The 26708-nt window shown below is 37.5% G+C and overlaps 1 protein-coding gene across 1 annotated transcript in view; it reads right to left on the reverse strand.

Annotated features, from left to right (window-relative positions):
* Window positions 1-4111: 4111 nt before the first annotated feature.
* The window catches only part of CAMSAP2 (calmodulin regulated spectrin associated protein family member 2), a gene marked incomplete at its 5' end in the record, with an annotated part of 80947 nt that continues 58350 nt past the window's right edge, over window positions 4112-26708 (reverse strand). The window contains 11 exons of the mRNA XM_081324733.1: window positions 4112-5161; window positions 6666-6784; window positions 7531-7646; window positions 10004-10076; window positions 10828-11048; window positions 14304-14440; window positions 16010-18197; window positions 18493-18562; window positions 22026-22108; window positions 24001-24094; window positions 25349-25442. Coding sequence (XP_081180859.1) covers window positions 4856-5161; window positions 6666-6784; window positions 7531-7646; window positions 10004-10076; window positions 10828-11048; window positions 14304-14440; window positions 16010-18197; window positions 18493-18562; window positions 22026-22108; window positions 24001-24094; window positions 25349-25442 — 3501 coding nt within the window. The 3' untranslated portion in view covers window positions 4112-4855. The remainder of the gene's footprint in view (window positions 5162-6665; window positions 6785-7530; window positions 7647-10003; window positions 10077-10827; window positions 11049-14303; window positions 14441-16009; window positions 18198-18492; window positions 18563-22025; window positions 22109-24000; window positions 24095-25348; window positions 25443-26708) is intronic.

Genomic DNA, 26708 nt, shown 5'->3' on the forward strand with positions numbered 1-26708 from the left:
CAGCAAGACAGTTGTTGAGTTTTGCCCCACTTTACAACCTTTTTTACCTGTTGTTAAGTGAGTCACTGCAGTTGTTAAGTCAGTAATACAGCTAAGTGAATCTAGCTTCCCCATTGATTTTGCTTGTCAGAAGGTTGCAAAAGGTGATCACATAAGCTGGGGACACTGTAACTGTCATACATACATGCTAATTGTCTGAATTTTGATCATGTGACCATGGGTATGCTGCAATGGTTGTAAGTGTGAAAAATGGTCAGAAATCACTTTTTAGCACCAGTATAACATCATGATCACTAAACAAATGATTGTAAGTCGAAGACTTATTGAGGCCCATTTATAAATATTTTACATTAGTCAGAAGCATGGTTATAGTTATAACCACAACATAAGTCTAGTTCAATGTTTTTCAAATTTGGCAACTTTATGATGTGTGGACATGGATTGATGCTGGCAGGGGAATTCTGGGAGTTGAAGGTCACACATCTTAAAGGTGCCAAACTGGGAACCCCCCTCCCCCCTGATCTAGATGGATCCTGAAAAGCAAATACATTCATGCATTGACAGTAAAACTTTGATTTGACAGTCTTGGGGTGCAACAGACAAAATCTTATTTGGACATTCTTTGAAATAAGTCAGTTAAAACAAGGTTTTGTGTTTCTGGGAAGGTGCTCGAGAGGTTGGGGTAGGTGGGCCGGCTGATGGGAAGATTGGAGGTAGCACTGGGAAGATTGCTGGGAAGATACTGAGGGCAATTGCCATGATTTAACCTTTTTACATGCTTTTGGTCTGAATGATTGAGTCTACGTTTACATATTGCATTTCATGTTGGGGAAGAACCCCTGCAAGAACTAGTTCATTTCAACGACTCTCTGACTCTGTGCCTAACAAAAAATAAAAATAAAAATCATTTGACTGAAGAAGTTACTTGGATGCGTAGTGAAATGTCTGTTTAATAAACTCTGGTCCAGTTGCTATGATTTAACCTTTTTACATACTGAGGGACATGGGATATGGTGTGATCTGACCCTAACAGGAGTCATGGTGGACAATTTGGGGCATCTGTGAAGAAGTGAAGGGGCTGTTTGTGTTTTCTACAGCCCTTAGGCTTGTAATGCTGCTCCAGGATGACTATAGCAAGATGGCTGCTACAGTGCAAGTTCCCCTAGCTTGAAAAACTAAAGTGGCCTGTTGAGTTTGTACACATTAGGAAAATGACAGACTTTTTACATGTGGGCAAAGATATCTTTTGGATTTAACAGACATTTGGGTTTAACAGACACTCTTTCCCCAAATGGCCCGTTAGGTAGACGTTTTGCAGTATTTGAGTTAGTAGTTGACCATTCTGTTGCAAAATCTATCTCTTTGTAGGATATTGCCTAAACCCATAAAGGTAGACAAAAAAAGTATTAACTAACTAGTGGTATAATATCTTACAGAGCTATGTAATCTAAATTGAAATTGTATACAAAAAAATAACATCACTAGTAGGATTTTGGTGCCATGCTTTTTATTTAGATGGAAGAGAAGAACTACATTGTACTAAGTAAGCAGCTATACGACAGTATTTTACAGCACAGCATTTGAAAAAAAGAATAGAGTAGCAATGCTCCAAAAAGTGGACAAGGAAGCATACAATCACTGTACAGTTCTCAACGGACGGTGCCCATTATATTATAAATAAGGAGAAATTGGCTTTAAACAGCCAAAGAATTAAAAACATACACCAACAGTCATTTCCCCTACCGCAGGGATCCTCAACCAGCAAAGTCCTCAGCCAGCAAAGTCCACAAGTTTTAAAGTTGCCAAGGTTGAGGACCCCTGCCCTGCCCCATATAGTTTCAGTAGCCATCATGACTGTCAGACTTTAAATACTTGACTCCCAAATTAGGATGTTTGGCAAATTATAAACAGCAAAAACAATTCCTTTCTTATAAAGAACCAGTGCACTCGATATTATCACTAGTAAAACACTGGGCTTCTTCACAAAGCCTTTTCTTCTTCCAAGTAGAATATCAAATTACATAGGTTAGTAGAAAATTTCCAACCTTAAAAATTAAAAACCAGCAGCCTCAACCCTGTCATTACTTTCTTATTATACTGTATAGCAAAATTTTAATCTCGGGGTCTGACTTGTAATATTCACATCCCACTTTTAAGACATTGCACAGAATGTTTCTCTGAAATGTAGACAAAATTCATAATACATTCAATAATTTAAAATAACATCCTCTGCTGCTACATTTTAAAAATCATCCTGTTTAGATAGGTGTGGTGTGCAAGAATCAGTGTAGTGTATATTTTTAAAGAACATTTCTTTCCTTAGCAAGAATACTTTAGATTAAAAGCTCTTGCACACAATTTCTTCTTTCATCCATGTTAATAATGTCCAAACCTTTCTCTCCTAACCATAGATATACTTGAACTATCTTTAAATTAGGTGTACATTTATTTGGATTTGCAATAAAATGTCCCTATGCCATTAGATGGAGGATAAGCTTAGAGGGTAGAATGCATAGAACAATCTATTTTACACATACATATATATGTGTGTTTGTGTGTACTCACTCTCTCTATATATACAATATCTTTACATTTGGATAAAAGATGGGTTAGATATCCCTGTCCTTACATGCAAACAGTAGGAATGAACTAACCACAAATATATTTCATTTTTTTATAGTTTTAACAAATATACATAAATATAATAACATAAATTACAGTAAAATATTGGCTGCATCTTTGAAAAAAATTGATAAACAACCCAGAAACATTGATGCTTAGGGCTGCTTAATAATTTAAAAAAAGTGTTCTCTAAATTTAGGATTTTTCATTCCTGTACATCATCTATACAAAGAACAAAAGCAAACTGTAGTGAAATACTACTCTGAATCAAGCTTTTCAATGGGAGAAGTGTACACAACGTTTACATTTTCCTTTGCAGGACATATTATAAAATTCAAGCATAAGACAGATAGTTCAATACTGTCTAAGTTTCAACACTTTTTACAATACTGAAACAGAACCAGAGCAGTAATTCAAGTCTTTTCCTGAGAATGTGGTTCTACCTAGCTCCCCTCCCACCCCACAACTAAATTGTCTGGGGTCTGAATGTGAAAAAGCAATAGGAAAAATAAGGGTAGATTTCAAGTTCAAATGTTGCCACCTGTCAGTTAATCAAAGTTCCAAACAGGAATTACTTTTCTAAAGTAATCAATGCAACACAGCCCTTCAGGTCCTAGTGATATTTTTATATTAAATTGTAGATTGCCCTAGTTCCTTGCAGTTAGATTTAGGATGGCATAAATCTAACCAATGCAGTAAATTACACAAATAAAATTACCTCTCTATATTGTGGTAAGAAATTTAACTTTGGTCCATACATTGGGCAACATCTTGATCATAAACTAGATACACCTTTTTCTACTTCTTCCAAAAGACCCACATGAAATGTATTACTTTAACACATTTAATACTGGATTTTAAATGTCAGCAATAATTCCCAACTTATGGATCCAATTTATACATCTATGTTGGCTTGTATACAATTAGTATTATTTTATTTATGTGGAGTTTGTTTCCTTATAGGAGGGAGAATCTGTGCAAAATTACAGGATGCAATTTAAGCAGAATGCTTGGGCAGAAATTGAAGAACGGATGCCTGTTTAGAAGAACATAACGATGGGGGGAAAAAGTCTACCAGTGCATACGTTTTCATTTCATGCTACCCTGAATCAGTGCCATGATGGATTGTTAAATATAAGGATGATGTCTTCACAACAATAGTAGACACATTTCCCTCTTAGAATTTAAGACATGCTAGCAACAATCCAAGGGACGCGGTGGCTCAGTGGGTTAGGACACTGAGCTTGTCGATCAGAAGGTTGGCAGTTTGGCGGGTCGAATCCCGAGTGCCGCGTAGCAGAGTGAGCGCCTGTTACTCATCCCAGCTTCTGCCAACCTAGCAGTTCGAAAGCACGTAAAAATGCAAGTAGAAAAATAGGGACCACTACGGTGGGAAGGTAACAGCATTCCGTGCGCCTTTGGCGTCTAGTCATGCCAGCCACATGACCACGGAGACGTCCTCGGACAAGCGCTGGCTCTTCGGCTTTGAAATGGAGATGAGCACCGGCCCCTAGAGTTGGAAACGACTAGCACGCATGTGCGGGGGAACCTTTACCTTTACCTAGTAACAATCCTGCATATGTCTTACAAGAAGCTTTTCTCCTACGATGTGCTTCAAAAAAAATCAGAATTAAAAAGGAGTTTAGCTAAGCTTAATTTTATTGTGAATCAGGCTTGTGCCCTTTGTTATCTGCAGGATATTAATAAAATAATAATAGCAACATCTGCCTATCCCAGGTCTTTGGGAAGGACTTGGTAGGTGGATAAAAATGCCAAATCCAGTCTAAACATCTCTCTGTGTGACCAACCATAATAATAATAATGGTGTGGCATGTAAGACACATTACTCCAGTAAAGTTATAAAGAACAGAAGCAAATTCCCAAAACAAGCATTAACAGTATAAGGCAGTAAATGTAACTTTTAAAACTTCAGTCTCATAATAAGTGTGCAAACATTCAGAGCTGCAGAACCGAGGGAAAGGAACACCACATACCATGAGTAAACAACTAAAATCCCCAGATTTGAATCCACTGTTCATGATGCACAACACCCAAGTGTCGGTTTTCTCCAAGCCTTCAACACTATGTTTACATTCCAGTTGGCAATGACAACAGAGCTTGCTCTTCAAAGAAGCCTTGTTACCAAATTGGAGTCTATTTAGTAACAGACAGCAAATATGAAGTGCACGTTTGCCACAATTGCCTAAAGCAAGAAATAACTTCCCACAGGTAGCTATGTCTTTGAAGATGAGAGCTTTTTGGGTGTTACTGGTCTCTTGCTCTGCCATAAATGGCTGTGAATGGTAATTGCATCAACGCTTGCAGAGAGTGTCTTCGCAGGTATGTGGCTAAACTGCTTCCTGTCAGAGTTATACTTATAGAGACCTTCGATCATTCTCTTAGTGATTGATCTGGGGCCTATCCCGGTCAGTTTATTGATCTCTTCAGTTTCAGGGCAGTATGTATATAAAGATCGGAACTGGCAGCCGGAGTCCCGGAAGAGGATTAGGAAGTTGTTGGCATCTGATTTCTCCATTTCCTTCAGGGAATAAAGAAGAAAAGAAAGTTCTTATTGTGGCAAAGATAAAAATGCACTTGAATGCTAAAAGCTAAAAGTACAAGGAATTTTTCTTGAACTCTTAGAAAAGGACTCAATGTCCAAGATGTGAATTAAAACACTTGTTTCTACATGAGGTTTGAGGTATCAAATGCACAAATGAACTAAAAACAAATAGTTTGGGGGGGTCTCTTAAAATACAGTAATAATTGATAGAATTAACTGTGAATGATTGCTATTGTGGGAACAAACATGTAAAAACAGTACTTTACTAAAGGGTTTAGTTAAATAGTACCATTAGTATTTCATATCATTATGTAGTCTAGTTTAGCTTTATATTGATGGAGTTGTTTTTAAGTTTATGTATATTGTATTTGGATGTTTTGTGTATATTCTGACAAGAGACATGTGATTATATTATTGCAAAACTAAACAAAAATTATTTTAAAAACTAAAAATATATTTGATGTACAAGATAGTTATACTTTCTTTGTTTAATGCTGTACCCCTCTCAAGATTTGAGTCCGATAGCCACTCCAACCGAGAATTCTAGGTGTTAAAACTTTTGACAGTTCTGGAATATTAATCAATGGCATCAAGATGGATTTACAGGTAGTTCTTGACAATTGGGACAGGAACAACTGTTACCAAGCAATGTGGTTGGTGAATTGTGCCCGAATTTACGACCTTTTTTGCTGTGGTTGTAAGTGAAACATATGATTGTTAAGCAAATCTGGCTTCCCCTATTGACTTTGCTTGTTGGGAGCCCCCTGGAAAAATCATAAATGATGATCAAGTAAGCCCAGAATACTGCAAGCAAACGTGGTTGCCAAATGCCTAATTTTGATCAAGTGACTACAGTGATGCTGTGATGGTTGTAAATGTAAGGAGTGGCTGTAAGTCATTTTTTTTCAGCGCTACTGTAACTCTGAAGAGTCATTAAACAAATAGTCGTAAGTCAAGGTCTACTGCTTTATGTGAACAGACAGGTTTGGACTAGTGGTTAAGGCACCAAGGTAGAAATCAGGAAATTATGAATTGTAGTCTTGCCTCAGGAATGAAAACTGGCTGGGTGACAAAGGGCCAGTCACTCTCTCTCAGCCCAAACTACCTTACAGGGTTGTTGCTGTGGGGAAAATAGGATCAAGTAGTATTAGGTATGACTTCTATCTTGAGTTATTTTAAAAAATACTAAAGGTGGGATAAAATGTCTTTAAAAAGCATTGAGACCATTCTTCCTCATGTGCCTTTTCTCATGGCTGCCTTTCCATTATATATGCTTGAAATAATAGCTTGAATTGTCTAGTTACTCCTCTAATACAGGAGTCTCATCCTTGGCAACTTTAAGACTTTTAAGACTTCTGGGAGTTGAAGTCCACAAGTCCTAAATTTGCCAAGGTTGAGAACCCCTGCTCTAATACATATTGCAGTTCCAGCTTTAGATTTGAACTTTTTTCTTTTTGTTTCTTTGTAGGGCTAGTCTTACCTCTAGTATTTTATTCTTCTGTCCTTCATTTACTTTTCCAGCCAGACAACAATGGGCAAGTGCATTTTGGATGATGTGCTTATTGGATTTTGCACTGGGTTCTTTGTAGAGCTTTGGTCCTAATTTTTAAAAAAGAGAGAGAGGAAGAGGACGTCAAACAAAGTCAATATGATTTAGAAAAATAAGCCTTAAATACTGTGATTATTCATTCATACATTCATTAATTCACTCACTCATTCATTCATTCAAATTCCATAGCTGCCATCTTAGTCAAGTAATTCTGGACAGCTTACAATTCTAAATTGTATAAAACAGTTTATAAAACAATTCTATAAAACAGGTAAGACAACTAAAAAACAATAAAAACACCCCAAAAATAAACACCAAGACCAGCCAAGATAGTTAACAAACTAACAGCAGAACCAAGAAACAGGCTCCTTAACACATTCAGAGCTCCAGGCGCTGATGAAAACCATCATTTTGCCACCAAAATGAGCGGTATGATCTGAGGTCTCTGAAAATTGTAAAAAAAAGGGGGCTGGTGGGACTTGCATGTGGATTAAGGATTATGATTTGCTTAACTCTATCATCCATAGAAATGCATGATTCCCGGATAAAAGTGGAGAAACATGATCCCGATGGAAGTAATTGGTAGCCATACTGCAATATGTGTAGCATAATTTGCAGTTAAGTGGAAAGATTGGTGGAGGAGATGAAGGGAAGTGGGGAGAAATAACATTATATTGTTCTCGGTTGAAAACCAAACATGTGCTCACTTGAAGAAATGGAGTAATTTAACATTTTTCCCCTTGGGATAATTTGGTTTTCCAAGGATTTTCCTTCAAGCTACATCTATAACACCAACCTGTATATTCTGTAGCAGAAGCTACTGAAGAAGTAGTTGATGCATTTTCCCAGTCTTTTTCCCCATTACGACTACCACAACAACTTGGAGATAAGAATCCTTCCACAGACTCAGATCTAGAGTATGACAATAAACAGAAAACATATTGTGCCTATAATAATGTTTGCTATTCAATACTGAAACAAAAAAAACCATATGTGGAAATAGCTACATATAAGAAGATGTCACATGGAAGCAAATAATCTAACCACAGATTATTTCTACCGTGTGTCTAGAATACAGATTCTATTTAATTTTAAAAATTTTAATTTTTACCATTCAACTGAATGCTCAAGATAATTAAATATGAATTAAAATCTGAAAAATTTAACATTTTAACATTGCATATTATTAAAATACACAAAATCTCAGTCAATAATCCAGTATTATTAGAAATTTGCCTAATTTTTATAAAAAAACCGATTGTGCAGGATAGACAATTAAAGGTAGCCTATATTCTGGAGTTGGGGTCAATATTTGGCATCAACATTTTATAAATCTGATCTGATGATAGCATGGATAGTAAGTTTTTCCTAGTTAAGTAATGAAATGTCTACAGGCAAACAAGCTGAAAGACCACCAAGGACTCCATATTTTTCTGTTTTGTTTTTAGCTTTTTTCTCTTTTCTTTGTATAGTAAAGCAATAAAACCCAGCTATTTTTACCATTTACAACATTCACATACAACTATTAAATTTATATGCCACCCATCTCCTATTAAATTTATATGCCACCTGTTTCCCTGATAGAGTGACTGCTTACAGAACTTAAAAGATAAATAGAAAAGCAATTAAAAATGTTTAAACTATGCACATTGATTTTTAAAGCTATGCAGAAAACCAGAACCAAGGTGATACATGGGACGGGGATGGCCACCCCATTAACCATCTCCAGCAGTGAGTACCCCCTCATGGCCCGCAGGGTCAAGGCACTGCAGAAAAGGTTCTTCTCCTTGACCCTACCTGCTGAAATTCCTTAGCAGGTGGGGTGGACTAACCCCATTGGGGTGAGATGGTTCTGCAGATACCCTGGACCCATGTCATATAAGGCTTTAAAGGTAATAAGTAGCATCTTGAATTGGACTCGGAAGCAAACTGGTAACCAATACAGCTCACACATGAACAGTGTTATACATGTCACTCTAGGGTCCTCCAGAACCAAGGTGATACATGGGACGGGGATGGCCACCCCATTAACCATCTCCAGCAGTGAGTACCCCCTCATGGCCCGCAGGGTCAAGGCACTGCAGAAAAGGTTCTTCTCCTTGACCCTACCTGCTGAAATTCCTTAGCAGGTGGGGTGGACTAACCCCATTGGGGTGAGATGGTTCTGCAGATACCCTGGACCCATGTCATATAAGGCTTTAAAGGTAATAAGTAGCATCTTGAATTGGACTCGGAAGCAAACTGGTAACCAATACAGCTCACACATGAACAGTGTTATACATGTCACTCTAGGGTCCTCCAGAATTATGTCCACTCCTGCATTCTACATGAGCCATAACTTCTGGATATTCTTCAAGGGTAGCTCCATTTGGAGTGGATTGCAGTAATCCAACCAAGAGATGACTAGGGCATGAGTGACCATGCACAGAGCCTCACATTCCAGGTAAGGGTGCAATTGATGCACAACATGAAGTTGAATAAAGGCCCTCTTAGCCACTTGCTCTTTGATTGTGCTCTTGTGCACCAGATCTGTCTGCAGTACTGCAACCCCATCCAGAGCTAAAGATGATAAACAATTGCACCCACTGTCACTCTGTCTTGCCAGGGTTCAGCTGAAGCCTGTTGTCTCCCATCCAGAACCCTACAGTCTCCAGGTATCCGTAAAGGGCAGCATTTATTGCACCATGAGGGATGGAGAGGTAAAGCTGTGTATCATCAGCATACTGATGATATCTCATCCCACAGTATCAGATGATCACACCAGCAGTTTCATGTAGATGTTAACAAGAAGCAGAGAGTATTGAATCCTCTGGCAACCCACAAGGGCGTGCCCATGGGCTGGACCTCTCACTCCCTATCAATACTTATTGAGACTGGCCTTGGAGAAAGGAGCAGAACCAGCACAATATTAGTAGCAGGAGCTTGCCTGCCTAAATGAGCTTTCCCATTCCCTCCCCTTATCTTTGCCAGAACTAGGGAGGGTCTTATTTGAGACATTTACTCAAGTTACCTTCCTATCTTGGACTCAGGCCTCTTTTATCTGACTACTGTCTTGCTAGTAGCTCTTCCTTCTGTTTCTCAAGGCCATTCCCTCTTTACATGGTGCCACCATGAAGCAATGCGAACAGATCCATGATTTGTACCAGTAGAACCACAGTCACTGATTTCTTGACTATATGCTAAGTAGCTGCAGCACATATTGAATAGCATTCTGCTAGGCTTTTTAAGATAATTTCTATAAAAAACAGAATTGTAAACTGAAGATTTACCTTGGTGTCCTCTTGCCTGATTGCATACTCTCATTGTCTGCTGTGTTTAATGATGCAAGAGAAAGGCTTGATACTGAGAAAAAGAAATAAAAACATTGACAGTCAGTTATAAAGTTGTATAAATACAAGAAAGTTTAAAATAAACAAGATACAGCTTGCAAGCTATCCATAAGGGAAGCTAGCTTAATGTTTAATAATTACTTTTTCTGCCACCATCAGCAGAACACTGAACAACAATGGTATGTGTGGCAGGGATGAAAGAGAAAGCCACTAGTCTCCAAAAAGAATATTGTTGATTGTCTAAAATATTTACGAAAGCCCACAAGGACAAGCTGGAAGACTATTTATTGAGGAATGTTCTCTGGATGGATGAAACCAAAATAGAATTTTTTCACTTTAATGAATTATTGCTTGGGGATGGGGTTGCTGAAAGCAAAAGCTTGCATACTTTTGTCGCTCACATATAGTGTACATAGCATTGGATCATTTTCATCAATAAATAAATCAATATGTGTAGCGGTTTTGACTCATTTGTTTAATAGGGTTCTCTTTACCCAGAATATGTTTGGAAACAGATTATGTTTTAGGTCACACTTGTGCAGAAATATTAAAAATACAAAGAGTTTAACTACCACAGTAATTTGAACTGTAGTCTATAAAAAAGGAAACAACCTATCCCAAAAGTATTTAAGCCCCACAAAAATAAAGAAGTAGAATAGGGTTTAAGAGGGCTTATATTCCCTGGATTAATAGATCCCAGAATATTATATGCTCTTGCTTTGTGCAGGGGCACAAACATCTCTTCTTCTGGAAGCAGTTATTACCTGGAGGACCTTTGATTGGTGTTTTAGGTGACTCAATGTGATCCCTATGAATGGATTTTGGACGTGCCTTCTTTTGTTTGGAAAAATGAGGGCGATGCTTTAAGACAAGGTCCATGTCTTCCATTAGTTTCAGTTGCTTTCGCCTCATATATTCCTGCTTAATATACTCTCGTCGTGCTCTTTCGTCTTCCTTCTTCTGACGTTCTTCCTCAGACTTCCTCCTTGAAATTACAATATCATGGTTATAAAACCATATTTTATAAAACACACTGCTGATGACCACACGTGACGCATAAGATACCAGGCCACATTTAATTTTCAAATGTGGGTATAAATTTAGCTTACATTATATGCTTAATTTAAGGTCTGTGTGAACATTCACACTCATGCACTGGACCAGCAGCATTACATTTAAATACATACTAGACCAGGGGTCCCCAAATCCCGGTCCGTGGACCAGTACCGGGCCGCAGCATGCCAGCAACTGGGCTGCACAGACAAGCAAAGCCCCATCCACGAGATGCAGGCAGCACACAAAGCCACGCACCCTCCGGTCCATGGGAAAACCTCTCTCCATGGAACCGGTCCCCGTTGCCCAAAAGGTTGGGGACCTCTGTACTAGACAACTCATGACCTACTGAATTCTCCGTTCAAGACATATTTTCCTTACCAGATTCCTCAATGCCTTCAACAGTGACAGAATTTCTAACATTCTGCCTTCACTGGAAAAATTGGGATATACATTCAGAGATTTATCAGCCTTGAAAATAACTCATGTTGCACTATATAGCACAGGCAAATATCAGCACCGGAAATGTTTTATGGCATTTTGTATTATGTCATTAACTGTTTTATGATAATTTTTATGTTATAAATCCTTTATAAAATTTGCTAGATTTCAATTCCACAAGAGTCTCGGGTTTCAGATTTTGGATGCATTCTGTAAATTAGCCCATTTGAAGTATCTTGGCTCAAAAATTGCTGCACTGTGATGCATCATTTCACCCACTTAAAGGTTACAGGAACAATAGTATATAGATTTAGACAGTTCCTTAACAGCCAATTTTTATAAATGTTGTATTGTGACATAAATCACTGAATACCTTTGAGAATCATATTTATTTTGTATAAGAGTTCTGTTTGAAAAGAAGTGAGTTATTTTTTAAAAAAGTGAAATTGGGTATAAAATACATCTTGGAATACTGAATTTTCCATTTGGAAGCATACGATTATTTTGCAGACAGACATTGGATAAAAAACATCCTAAAAGTTGGCATGCAGAAGAACAGAAAATGGCATAGGGTAGCCATCTCAAATTTGGAGCCTTCTAGCCGGTTATGCTGACTCGGTTTATGGGAACTGAAGAGCAGTACATCTAAAATTCATTAGATTTATGGTGATTTCCCTGTTACTTTAAGTACATTTCAGTTGAGGAAAGTGGGAGAATTAGTTGGTAAACTAAAATAGAAAGTAATATGGGTTGTTTGTTTGCTTTTTAAGAAAAATGAGAGTTTGTGAAATAAATTGGCTAAATATACATGTAAATAATAGATGAATGTGTTTCTTGTGCAGAATGTGACAAAATAAATCCATGGGCCAAGGTTAGAAATAAAGAAGCCATGGCTTCTTTTGGTGTGCACAATTTTGGGGCTTTCATCCTTCATTTTGTTACTCTTTTGCATCTTTGAGAGTATGTCCTTGACATTGAAATAATCTCTTTTTGATTTTTTAAACATTAATAGCTCCCCATAACATCTGAACCTGGAATCTTTGATTTATCAAAACTGTTATTAATACAGAATTATGCTAAGCACAAGGTTGAAGGCAAAAGGAGAAGGGGACAGCAGAGTATGAGATGCTTAAACAGTGTTGTTAATACAATGAAAATGAATTTGGGCAAACACCAGGAGACAGTGGAGGATAGGGGAGTCTGTTGTGCTATAGTCCAAGGGGTCATGAAGAGTTAAGTCATGACTTAGCGACTGAACAACAAGAAGTTTGAAAATGACACAGATGTGCTTTACAGTAACATCACTATTAAGTAAAGAAGCCTGTCTCTTTTTCAGGCTTCTATGAAGCAGATTAGGAAGAGATATTGATCCTTTTGAACTTTTATTTTGGGAATACCATGGCAGCCAAGAACCATTGATTTGTTTCAAATCAATCCAGAGTTCTCTTGAGGCATAAATGACCAGGCTCAAAAGAGCTTCATACATTATATGAAGACCTACTTCTCTAGAGGTGGCTCTAATGCCAGGATAGGAGGAAGAAAAGAGAAGAGAGTGACCAGCAACAACTGTAGACGATTGACTCAATTACATAGCGATAGGTGAGCCATTAGAAGATCAGAAAATCCTTGTAAGGATAGATTATCATGGAGAACATTTATTTGTTAGTGAGCAGTCACTAACAGTCAAGAATTTAATGACACATAATCAATCAATGTAAGCCTAAGGAATCAACTTTAATAAGTTAATGCAAATCTTAGCATGGAAACTTGAAAAAAAATGACCTGATTTAATGAACCACAGAAATATGATTATATTAGTTCAAGGTCCAATCACTTCTGAATAATTTTCTAAGCAAGCACAGTCTTAGTAAGAATAAACTAAAATAAAATGATTGCTTCAGATCCTAATTTGTTAAACAACTACAATTCAAAAAATTCAAAGTTCTCTGGTTGCTGACTTATGTGGCTAGTGCTGCCAAATTTCTACTCACATTTAAAAACAATAAAGAAAAAATATGGAATATTCAGTCTTGAGTTTAATGTGCTCTGATGATGAGGCAAGAAATCAAATTTGCCCTATATCTTTAAACCTGTTCATTATTTAAAAACCATCACCATGCTGAGGGTGTGGTGGTACATACCAGCCTTATTTAATCATAAGTACTTGAATAAACATACACAATATATTAATATTAATCACTATATCACTCATATTTAGTCACAGTATCTTTTCTTTTATATCTTGATATACAATAAGGTAAAGGTAAAGGTTCCCCCGCACATGTGTGCTAGTCGTTTCCAACTCTAGGGGCCGGTGCTCATCTCCGTTTCAAAGCCGAAGATCCAGCGCTTGTCCGAGGATGTCTCCATGGTCATGTGGCTGGCATGACTAAACGCCAAAGGTGCACGGAACGCTGTTACCTTCCCACCGTAGTAGTCCCTATTTTTCTACTTGCATTTTTACGTGCTTTCGAACTGCTAGGTTGGCAGAAGCAACTGCCGATCTTCTGATCGACAAGCTCAGCGTCCTAACCCACTGAGCCACCGCGTCCCTTATTTGATATACAATATACAATAGAGTCTTACAAAAATATAAAGTCTCTGTAAAAACTGACTTCCTCATAAGTAAATTATGTGAAATTTTATTAGATTAATGAAGTTAATCCTGAAGGCGTTGATTTTAATAGACTAACCTTTAAAAAGCAACATTTCTTTCAGAACTATTAGTGTATGCATTTAATCTTACTTTGTTTCTTCTTTCTTATGCTCCATCTCTGCTTCCAATTGCTGCTTTCGAAGTAAAGTTTCTTTTTCTCTCCTCAATCGCTTCTCCAATAATGCTGCCCGTTTCACGGCCATGTCATTTTCTGGTTTTTGATCATCCTAGCAACAATAAATAACCTGTTAAAATTATCGTTTAGGCTTTAGTTACTTTGTAATCCAGAGAGGGCAAAATATTGATCTCATATAATTCCCACAACACTTCCCCAATTGTGCTAGAAAATTTGAAATAAAAACTGCCCTGTTCCTATCTTGTTTTGCCCACAAAAACATCAAAATAAGATGTGCTGTGCAGTGTGCTGCAGCTGCCAAAAAAGCCAACACAGTGCTAGGCTGCATTAACAGAGGGATAGAATCAAGATCACGTGAAGTGTTAATACCACTTTATAATGCCTTGGTAAGGCCACACTTGGAATACTGCATCCAGTTTTGGTCAGCACGATGTAAAAAAGATGTTGAGACTCTAGAATGAGTACTCTAGAAAGAGTATAGAGAAGAGCAACAAAGATGATTAGGGGACTGGAGGCTAAAACATACAAGGAACGGTCGCTGGAATTGGGTGTCAAGCTATTCTCCAAAGCACCTGAAGGCAGGACAAGAAGTAACGGATGGAAACTGATCAAGGAGAGAAGCAACCTAGAACTAAGGAGAAATGTTCTGACAGAACAATTAATCAGTGGAACAACCTGCTTCCAGAAGTTGTGAATGCTCCAACACTGGAAGTTTTAAGAAGAGACTGGACAGCCATTTGTCTGAAGTGGTATAGGGTTTCCTGCCTGAGTGGGGGGTTGGACTAGATGACCTCCAAGGTCCCTTCCAAATTATTATTATTATTATTATTATTATTATTATTATTATTATTATTATTATTATTATTATTATTATTATTATTATTATTATTATTATTATCGTAAAACATAATGCTTTTTTCTTCTTGCCCCTTTAAAATTGTTATTCTCTGGAAAGGTGCCCATGATCTTAAGTACAGTTCCACATAATCAATATCAGGAGACAATATTAGTACGAACACAGCTGGAAAACCTAACCATCAGAGAAACAAAATCCCTGTTATTTTACAATTAATCTATTCTAAAATTCTTGTTTTCCGTAAACATCCTAAATATAATATGTTGTCTGAAAATCTACTGTAAAGAACAATACAGGTAGTCCCTGACTTACAATCATTTATTTAGTGACTATTTGAAGTTACAGTGGCACTGAAAAAAGTGAGTTATGACCGTTTTTCACACCTATGGCTGTTGTAGCATCCCCATAGTCATGTGATCAAAATTCAAGTGATTGGCAACTGGCATCTATTTATGACATTTACACTGTCTCAGGATCATGTGAACACCATTTGTAGCCTTTCCAGGTGGCGTCTAACAAGCGAAGCCAATGCGAGAAGCCAGATTCACTTAACAACCTCATGATTCACTCAACAACTGCAGTGATTCACTTAACAATTGTGTCAAAAAAGATCGCAAAATGGGGCACAACTCACTTAACAACTGTCTTGTTTACCAACAGGTATTTGGGGCTTCATTGTGGTTGTAAGTTGAGGACTACCTGTGGTGAGTGAAAAATATTCAATTTCCCCCCAACATTACCATTATTTGATGCAGAATATCTTACAACTCAATTGTCCAAACAGATCGTGATATATCCACTTACCTTGAAGAAGAATCCACAGCATACTTTCTGGTCATCCTCTGGTTGTTCTTTGTCACTTTCACCCTCTGATTTTTCAACTGACTCTTCTGACTTCTCTGTTGGCTTCAAATCTGTGAGAGAAACTTCTATGAGGCTAACAGTCTTAGATGCAGGTGGGGGCAACACTGGTGGATTTAAAGGTTCTTCGTTTGGAGTAAGGCAGACAATTTCTGTAACGGGCTGTGACAATACTTCAGAAACTGTGGATTCCAGAGGTCTGATCTGTTCTTCTTCTGATGTTTGCTCAACTTTCTCTTCAGTTTCTTGCTTCTCGCCATCCTTTTCACCTGCTTCTTCCTTGTCAGCAACCTCTTCGGTTGTGTTTTTTACCTCAGTTGGAGGGTTCTTTTCACCATCATCCCCAAAACAAACAAAAGATCTAGTCTGAACCTGGCTTGGAGAAAATCTTCTCAACCGTGGGAGGCTATCAACAGATCGTGGGGCAGTCAAAGTGCGATTCAAAGGTGTAATTTTCAGTTCATTTGGCCTTGGAGTCCTTTGTATTTTACCTGGGAGAGATGAATTCTTCCTAGAAGAAGTCTGTGGGGATTGGTGGGAAGGCCGAGGCATTTCTACTGAAAATGGGACAATAGGAGATGATGATCCGCTAAGCCTCGCCGAAGGCTTCAATTCCCGAATTTGTTTTTGAGGAGAAGGTTGAGGAGGTGAAATAACCCATGCTTGCTGTTCCCTCATCTGCAGTAGCATCTCTTGCTGAAGTGACAGGCGTTGCATTTCCTGTTGCAGGAAATGTAGAGAAGAGTTGAGCTTCTCGATGGATTTTGTATATTCTAAAAGGTCACCTTCATTTAAATTCTCTTCAGAAGGACTTACCAATTGCTTCTCAGCATCACCTGGGGTGTTTGGCGGCTTCAGCCACATCGTTGAGGGAGTTTCAGTGCTTACTTTCAGGGCCTCAGAAGTCTTGCTCAGTTGTTCACCCGGCTTTTGGTTTTCTTTTTCTTTCATCCCATTGTTGTCAGTGAACACTTTCTCACCCTCTGCTCCAGCTGCTTCTTCCCGAAGTGGTGAAATCCCATCATTTTTCTTTTTCACAACATTAAGGAATGCTGTTCTTCCCATTTTTTGTCTCTGTTTTGTGAACGCTGCCTCAACCTTCTTCTTCTGGGCTTCAATTGCTCGCCTCTTCTCTTCCAGTTTCATCTTCAGTTGGACCATTTCAGAAGCCAGCAACTGTGTTGTGTCCCTTCCCTGAGGGAGGGGGGATTCCTCTGGGATTTGAGCCCAAGAAACAATGTGTGGAATGTTCATCTCTGAACCTTCAGGAGTGGTTTTCTGAGAACTGCTTCCACTGCTTCTGCTGTCGGTATGATTCATCTTTTTAAATTTCTGCTCTGCAAAGCTGGTCATTTTAACTCCTGAACTTGAAGATGGACTACTGCCAGCTTGAGATTTAGTACTTATTGAGCTTGGACAAGGACTCAATTGCTCCTTATAGTTGATGCCTCTGCTGTCAGATTCATGCGGAAAGCGAGATGATTCTTCCAGATCAGAATCCAGGCTGACTGTATAATCCCTTAAAGTAGAATCTTCATCCATAGTCTCTGGAATGTCTGATGGGACATGTATTCCAGTGTCTACTTCTGTGTTATCAGTAACAGGACTGAGGGCACCTTTTGTATCTGCGATAATATCAGGGCTACTTTGATTAGGTGTCATGTTTGAGTTTAGGATGCTCATCTCTTTGTTGTGAAGGAAAAACCCATTTGTAAACTGTGCTGGTGGAGTAATGTGAGCAGATTTCTCATTATGATGGATAATCTCCAAAGCCTGTTCAATGCTGGGTGTCTCGATTTGATTGCCAAATTCATCAGTAACCAACCTGTTTTCCAATGCTCCATTTGGTAAGGTGTATGTGTTAACCTGGTTGGCATATCTTTGATTGCTGTCTGCTTCTAGATCACTGCAAAATTCTACATCTTTTTCTGCTTCAGAATCTTCACTGTCCTCTTCATCATCCAGAAGCTTGAAAGATATATTCCTTTTGATGTGTCTGGGCATGTGGTTAGTATTCTTCACAAGTCCTTCATTACTAATAGATCTCGTAATTCCTCTGTTTGGAGGTGTCATATGGATGCTGTCTTCTTTATCAAAAGAAATGTCAAATGAAACTCCATGGACTGAAGATCTAGAAGGGATTTTAAAATCAAGAAGTCTTAGAACAACCAATGCAATATTGAAGTTTAAAAATTCCAATTACCGGTAGTTAGAATTAAAGAATAATATTCTTTATGCTATCTTCAAACCTATACAACAAGATAATAGTCTCAACCCTATATTCAAGATATGACTATTAAATGTCACTGAAGATAAGCAGTGGTTATCTGCAAGGATGACACTTCAAAAATGATATGCAAAAAATAATTAAATAATGTCTTAATTCATTATATAAGGCAATAAAGTCCCAATAGCAAATATCTTACCTTTTTTCTTTGGGCCACGTCCCTACATATCCATCCACATAAGACATAGATGTTGATCTTTTAATGCCGCCTTTTAAAGTCAATACAGAATGCCATATAAGAATCATTCTTTGGAAAGTTTTTGAAAAGAAAATATAAACAGAAAGCAAGAACTGAATTGGCTTAAGAAGTTGAAATGAATTTTTGCCACTGATTTATAAAGAAAGCTACCGGTATGGAAATTAAATATGCATTTGTAATATGGCAATCCTAGGCCAGGAGCAAGGAAAAGGCAGTACATCAGCTGCATGCAGCTTGGCAAAATATCTGATGAGACCTGTAAAGTTGTTTTGATTACCCAACCTTGTCTTTTCCCACATCCATTCACCTCTTCTGCAGCCTCCCTTCACTGCTTTCATAAACCACCATTTGTCTACCCTACTAAAGGCTTCAGTGTCTCCCTATGCCCTCAAAAAAATAACCCACGTAATGATTTTTTTAAAAACCTGCATTTTGTTGTCTGTCTTGTCTTGTCTTGTCTGTCTGTCTGTCTGTCTGTCTGTCTGTCTGTCTGTCTGTCTGTCTGTCTGTCTGTCTGTCTATCTATCTATCTATCTATCTGTCTGTCTTCTTCATCATCACCATCACCATCACCATCAGGAATTAGGACAATGATATAGAATACAAGAACTAACAAATAAAATCAAAAGTAAAGTTATAAACAAAAACAAAACAAAAAGGCCTAGATGCTTTTGGAGTAAAGCCCTCAACCTGTAAATTGCACAGGTAGTTCTCGAACTATGGCCACAACTGAGCCCCACATATCTGTTGCTAAGCAAGACAGTTGTTAAGTGAGTTTTGCCTCATTTTACGATCTTTCTTGCCACAGTTGTTAAGTGAATCACTGCAGTTGTTAAGTTAATAACACGGTCGTTAAGTGAATCTGGCTTCCCCATTGACTTTGCTTGTCAGTTGCCAAACACCCAAGTTTTGGCCATGTGATCAATCCTATACATCTGTGTTTCGTGTGTATAGGGTTGGGGGGTGTTCTCATTTCCGATAATGATTGAAATGGCCTAGAATTGCATATCCGAACTGGGTATTAAACTTGGAATGGAAAAACAGATTCCACTTTAGCCATAAAATTGTCGGAAAGATATTGGGCCAATGAAACCCAGTAACCTAACATTTCTTTGGCAGATAATTGAGAGTGGCCGAGAGAACGTCATCGGTACCCCTTTAAAAACAAAAAGAAATAAGAATTTTAATACAGATAGTCCTTGACTTACAACAGTTCATTTAGTGACTGTTCAAAGTTGCAACGGCTCTGAAAAGACTGACTTATGACCATTTTTCACACTTACGACCATTGCAGCAACCCTATGATTGGCAATTGGCTGAGGATTAATCTTATTTTAACTGGGGTTTTATTTAGACAGGGACACATATAATTTCTTTTAAAATTTGTTTTAACTTTTGTATTTTGGTTTTTTTTTTAATCACCCTGTAAACCGCCCTGAGTCCTTCGGGAAAGGGCGGTATATAAATGTAATAAAATAAAATAAATAAATAAATAAATTGACTCATACAGTTGCAAGAAAAAGTATGTGAACCCTTTGGGATTACGTGGAGTTTTGCATGAATTGACCATAAAATGAGCTCTAAACGTCATGTAAGTCACAACAATAGAAAAACACAGTCTGCTTAAAATAATACTACACAAACATTAGCTGTTGTCATGTTTTAATTGAACATAACATGTAAACATTCACAGTGCAGGGTGGAAAAAGTATGCGAACCCCTAGCCTAATGACTTCTCCAAGAGCTAATTGGAGCCAGGAGTGAGCCAACCTTGACTTCAACCAGTGTGATGATATTGGATGTGTTGCTGACAGCTGTCCTGCCCTTTAAAAACACACACCTGTTTTGGGTTTACTGGTCTCAAGAAGCACTGTCTGATGTGAACCATGCCTCGCAGAAAAGAGCTCTCAGAAGACCTACGATCAAGAATTGTTGACTTGCATGAAGCTGGAAAGGGTTACAAAAGTATCTCCAAAATCCTTGATGTTCATGTGTCCATGGTAAGACAGACTGTCTACAAATGGAGAAAGTTTAGCACTGTTGCTACTCTCCCTAGGCGTGGTTGTCCTGTAAAAATGACTGCAAGAGCACAGCGCATAATGCTTAATGAGGTAAAGAAGAATCCTAGAGTGTCAGCTAAAGACCTACAGAAATCGCTGGCACATGCTAACATTTTTGTTGACACATCTACAATAAGGAAAACATTAAACAAGAATGGAGTACATGGGAGGACACCACGGAGGAAGCCATTGCTGTCCAAAAAAAATATTGCAGCACGTTTAAAGTTTGCAAAAGAGCACCTGGATGTTCCACAGCACTACTCGCAAAATATACTGTGGACAGATGAAACCAAAATTGAGTTGTTTGGGAAAAACACACAACACTATGTGTGGAGAAAAAAAGGCACAGCACACCAACATCAAAACCTCATCCCCACTGTAAAACATGGCGGAGGGAGCATCATGGTTTGGGGCTGCTTTGCTGCCTCAGGGCCTGGATGGATTGTTGTCATTGATGGGAAAATGAATTCCAGAGTTTATCAGGACATTTTGCAGGAAAACGTACACTGAAGCTCCGCAGAGGATGGGTGATGCAACAGGACAATGACCCAAAGCATACAAGTAATTCAACAAAACAATGGCTTCAACAGAACAGAATACGCCTTCTGGAGTGGCCCAGTCAGAGTCCTGACCTCAACCCGATTGAAATGCTGTGGCATGACCTTAAGAGAGCGATTCACACCAGACATCCCAAGAATATTGCTACACTGAAACAGTTTTGTGAAGAAGAGTGGTCCAAAATTACTCCAGATCGTTGTGCAGGTCTGATCTGCAACTACAGGAAACGTTTGGTTGAGGTTATTGCTGCCAAAGGAGGGTCAACCAGTTATTAAGTCCAAAGGTTCACATACTTTTTCTACCCTGCACTGTGAATGTTTCCATCTTATGTTCAATTAAAACATGACAACAGCTAATGTTTGTGTAGTATTATTTTAAGCAGACTGTGTTTTTCTATTATTGTGACTTACATGACCTTTAGAGCGCATTTTATAGCCAATTCATGCAAAACTCCACGTAATCCCAAAGGGTTCACATACTTTTTCTTGCAACTGTATTTATGATGGTCGCAGTGTCCTGGGGTCATGAGATCACCTTCTGCGGCCTTCTGACAAGCAAAGTCAATGGGGGAAGCCAGATTCACTTAACAACCAAGTCATTAACAACTGCAGTGATTCACTTAACAACTTTGGCAAGAAAGGTCGTAAAATGTGACAAAATTCACTTTTCACTTAGCAACAGAAATTTTGGGCTCACTTGTGGTTGTATGTTGAGGACTGCCTGTAATTCTAAGTCATGCATGAAGATTACGTGTGATTCTAAGAAACAGACTGTAAAAACATTTTCTTTTGAGGAATGACAAAATAGCAGAATATGAATAGCCTAAAATCCAGTCATTCAGTTACATGTTGGTACCTGGGACTGATGAGTAAGGTTGTTGCTGCGTGAGCCCTGGAGGAGGAATTTGATGAGATGGTGTAAAAGTTGAAGTCCCCACACTGAAAAATGAGAAAAGCCACCCCTTGTTAGTTTTCTGTTTGGGTGTCTGTCTTCTGTCTGTTTGTTTGTCACTTGAAAAACATGCAAACCTGAGCAGACTGCTAAGAAGCAATCCTGCATTATTTATTTATTATTCTTCCTTTTACAATGCTTCAATGGCAACCAATTCTAGAAAATATACATTCCGTATGAGTCTCAAAAATTAAAACACTGAATAACAACATCATAAATCGTTAATGCTGTCCAGCTAGGACAATATTATATTATATTAATTATATTATTATATTATATTATATTATATTATATTATATTATATTATATTATATTATATTATATTATATTATTATATTATATTATATTATATTATATTATATTATATTATATTATATTAATTATATTATATTATATTATATTAATTATATTATATTATATTATATTATATTATATTATATTATATTATATTATATTATATTATATTATATTATATTATATTATATTATTATATCATATTAATATTATATTCAAAACTAGAAAGGGGCAATATCTACTTCAGTGCTCCAATGGCCTACTTAATGAATAAGAAGTCAGGAGGATTATTTTTCCGTATTAAAAAAAATCAGTAAAATTTTTGCCCCTTGAGAAAGTGCACAGTATTACTTTAATTGCTATGTTTAATTGATATGCATACTTTGTTTAATTCAATGAACGGAAGATCATTTCCTGATCATATAGAACCATCACACCTAAGAAAGCTGTTATCTTCACTACAATAGCACATACTTTTCAAATACCACCTATGTTGCAAATATTATGACATTTTAAGCCTTTTCTATGTGTTCCTGGTTCCTGTAGCCAATATTTCAATTAATAAATCAAGGTAGTATCTATAGGATATCCCTCACTTTTAAGCTTTGTAAGGCTTAGAGACAGTGACTGGTCTAATGTTTCAAGGGAACTGCGAAATGAAGTAGAGACCTGAATGTAGGCTCCTTTGTTTTAGCCTAATCATTCTAATTAGTATATCATCTTGCCTCCTAGATAAATCATAAAGTAAGACGGACAGAAATATAGTTTCAGATTCTTATAACCCTGGTTAACATTTTGTGAGACATGAAAAAATATTCAATATGATATGTGGCAGGACAGATTGTCTTTTGCATCTGAGGCAGCAATTATGCTTTCCAGAATATATATAAAATTAATTAACTTCTACTGATGATCAAAAGTAAGCCCATCAGATACTTAACAAGCTTTTCATATTCTAGAAGGAACACTATCTGTTTAAGCTAGAACAAATTCGGTAGAATAATCAGAATTGGAGTGACACTGAAATTGAATAAATCACTGCTTTTGAAAGTGAAGCTTGGAAACTCTTGGGTCTTGTTTAGAAGCTTAATGAAGTATTGTTTGCAAGACAATCAGCACAAGTCAGGTCCTAGATCAGGGGTCTGCAACCTTGAGAACTTTAAGACTTGTGGACTTCAGTTCCCAGAATTCCTCAACCAGCTATGCTGGCTAAGGAATTCTGGGACTTGAATTCCACAAGTCTTAAAGTTCTCAAGATTGCAGACCCCTGTCCTAGATGATATAGCCATCTTCTGTTTTGGCATTTTTAATGACTAATATACTGTACATCTTATGGCATAAGCATTTAAGTGCTATCTCCTTAATATGTTGACAACAGCATTTTGCATGCCTTTAGTTCTGGCACCTTTATTTTTTAACATACAAAGGCTTTCTTTACATCAATGAGAGAGCATAGCAAGATTCATCTCCTTTTCTAGGATGCTCCAAAGAGTAAAGCATCTTTTTTCCACAGTTCATTGAGAGAAGACGAAAGGAAAACAGGAGAAGAAAAAAGATTGAGAGACATGCTCAACTGGGCTGATACCTGGTTATAAGATCAGAACCATGCAAAACACCTGGGTAACTTCTTTGATTGGCATTTGTAGGAGGAACAGAAGATGCTTCCTTTGAAGGTTCAGCTGCACAGAAGATAAACATTTCACACATTAAGGTTGTAGAAATGAAGACGTAGACAAAACTTCAATTGATCCAGCATATACCTGTTAGGGAGCTCATCTCAGGTAGTTGTCTATCTTACTTTGCCATCAATTACATTTGTGGAAATATTAATGTTGAAGTCAATGGGAAGGCTTTTTTCAGTTGGAATTTCTGTATTAAACCTGAAGCACGGCAATGGATAGAGCTACAAAGTTTGCTCCAGGATGCAAGTCAACTTGCTAGAATGTTAGGTTCATCCCAACCTTATCCTACATTTGGATATAGAAACTTTTTCCTGACAATGAAAGATGATCCGCTAGTTGATAGAAAAGAGAAGTCCAATCTGCTAATGTGGTCTACCCTTTCCATCCAAGTTTCTATCAATCAAACAGACAGGCAGTTCATTGCTATCCAGGGGAACCAGTATGGGAAAGCAATTAAGATGATGGATTACGACTGGGCAAACTCAGCCTGTAGTGTTCTCTTAGGCATGGAAGCCTAAGGTGATGTTGGGCCAAGTATTCCTTCTCAGTCCTAATAATCGGGATTAGGTTCAGTAATGAGAGGACTGAAAAATACAACTCCCTGTTGCATCATGGATTGACAGCTTAATTATGTGAACTGAAGGAATGCAGTTCACAAACAAGCAATTCCTGAAACCAAGCAGGAGAAATGCTAGAAACAACAACAAAAGTTCTTTAAATGCTGTTACTTGAAGTTCTACTTTAGTGAGCAAAAGGACATAATATAAATTATAGGGCTGCAAAGGATGCAAAGGAACAGCATGGTTCCTTAAAGCACTGAAGTTACATAAACCAAGACATGATGAGATGCACAACTGAACTCACAAAGCTTTCTTTACTAAGTTACATTATTGTTCTACATAATCTATTACTATATGTCTTGGTAGTACTCCTGCTTCAATTCCTACCAAGTCTTCCTGACCACTTAAAAAGACAAGGGTGTGGATAGGGAATAGGAGGTGCCCAGATTCAACCTGGAATATTCCTCTTGAAGAACACATCAGCTACCACTGAATCTCTTGTTGTTTGACATAATATAAAAACAGGAATTCGATATTTTCCCATGCTTTCACCACTTCAGATATATGTTCTGTGTTAAACAACAGATGCTGAAGATCACAGAAACTAAATAATAATAATAATAATAATAATAATAATAATAATAATAATAATAATAATAATAATAATAATAGTAATAGTAATAATAATCACCTTGAGGGTGACCTACAACTCGAGGCTGGACAAATGATGGCTTCACCACTTCAAACCACCAGAACAGCTCTGCCATGAACACTAAATAATTACTCTGTAAATAAAAAATACTAGTGTTAATAGAAAGGAAGTTCTGAAGAAAGGAATTCATGGAATCCAGGTTCTCCACCATTATAACTTTATATTGAGATTTTGAGTAAAAGGTGTTACACATTTGACATGATAGCTATAATGGCAAACTTTAAATCAGACAGAAATCATCTGCTATCATTCAGATTATTTTAGACCACTGTTTCTCAACCTCAACAACTTTAAGATATGTGGATTTCAACTCCCCAAATTCCCCAACATAAGATTTCCTTAATCCCATACTGGATGAAGTTAATGAGAGCTGAAGTTCAAAACATATGAAGTGCAGCACGTTGTATAACCTTCAGTTAAACCTATTAACAGAACAGAAGAAGCGAACAAAAAGAAATGTCAGTATTTGCACACATTTGCAACGATGAAGCTATTTAATACAAAATCCACATAATCCTTAACTTAATCTGTAATTATCCAGGCATTTCTTCCTGATACCAGAGTTCTAGACAGGGCAAAGGTTTTAATCAAAAGAGCAATAACAGTAAGCGGAAGAGAGTGATGGGATCAGTTCTGTTGTAAAGTCTGCAATCCAGGGTCAGATTTTCCACAAGGAAAAAAGAATTACTGAAGGAGAAATCCACCAAAAATTAGATTCCTGTTCGCATGAATTTATGGAAGTTTGCCTTCACTGAAAACACACTATTTAAATCATCTATCAATTGATTCCCATTTGCTGTTTCAGGAATGCAGAGATTTTGCAAGTCATTATATAGGATTTACTCACTTATTTTGAACCTTGAATCAAGTTGTGGCCTTACTACAAAAGGGCTGTGTATCCTCCACATACATTTGGAAGAAACAATTCAAACCTTGCACAAACACTTCTCCGCTCTTCAATAAAATAGCCTGACTTTTTACAGGCTTTCTGGTGAGTCTAAAAAAAATTGTAGCTGAAAAAGAATCAAATTACGACTCAGTTCCTTAAAACACCTGTATATTTTATCAAGTTTCTAGAAAAGCCTGAAAGAAGATCAGCTCTTCTACTGAGCAGCATAAAGATGTTCTGATCCTGTTGAGTTGAAAACACTTCTGAATCATTTTTTTAAACATATGCAGCCATACAAAATAACTTCTGATCATTACTTTTATCACCTAGATAAATGGATACACTTATGCTCACAAGGCAGTGATAAAAGTAGAGCAAAACATTACTTGGCAAATATCACGTGAACCTGTCAGGTGAAGCTAACCTGTCTCTATTTCTCTCTTCTTCCCT

The sequence above is a fragment of the Vipera berus genome (assembly GCF_964194415.1).
Source record: "Vipera berus genome assembly, chromosome: 3".
Taxonomy (NCBI): domain Eukaryota; kingdom Metazoa; phylum Chordata; class Lepidosauria; order Squamata; family Viperidae; genus Vipera; species Vipera berus.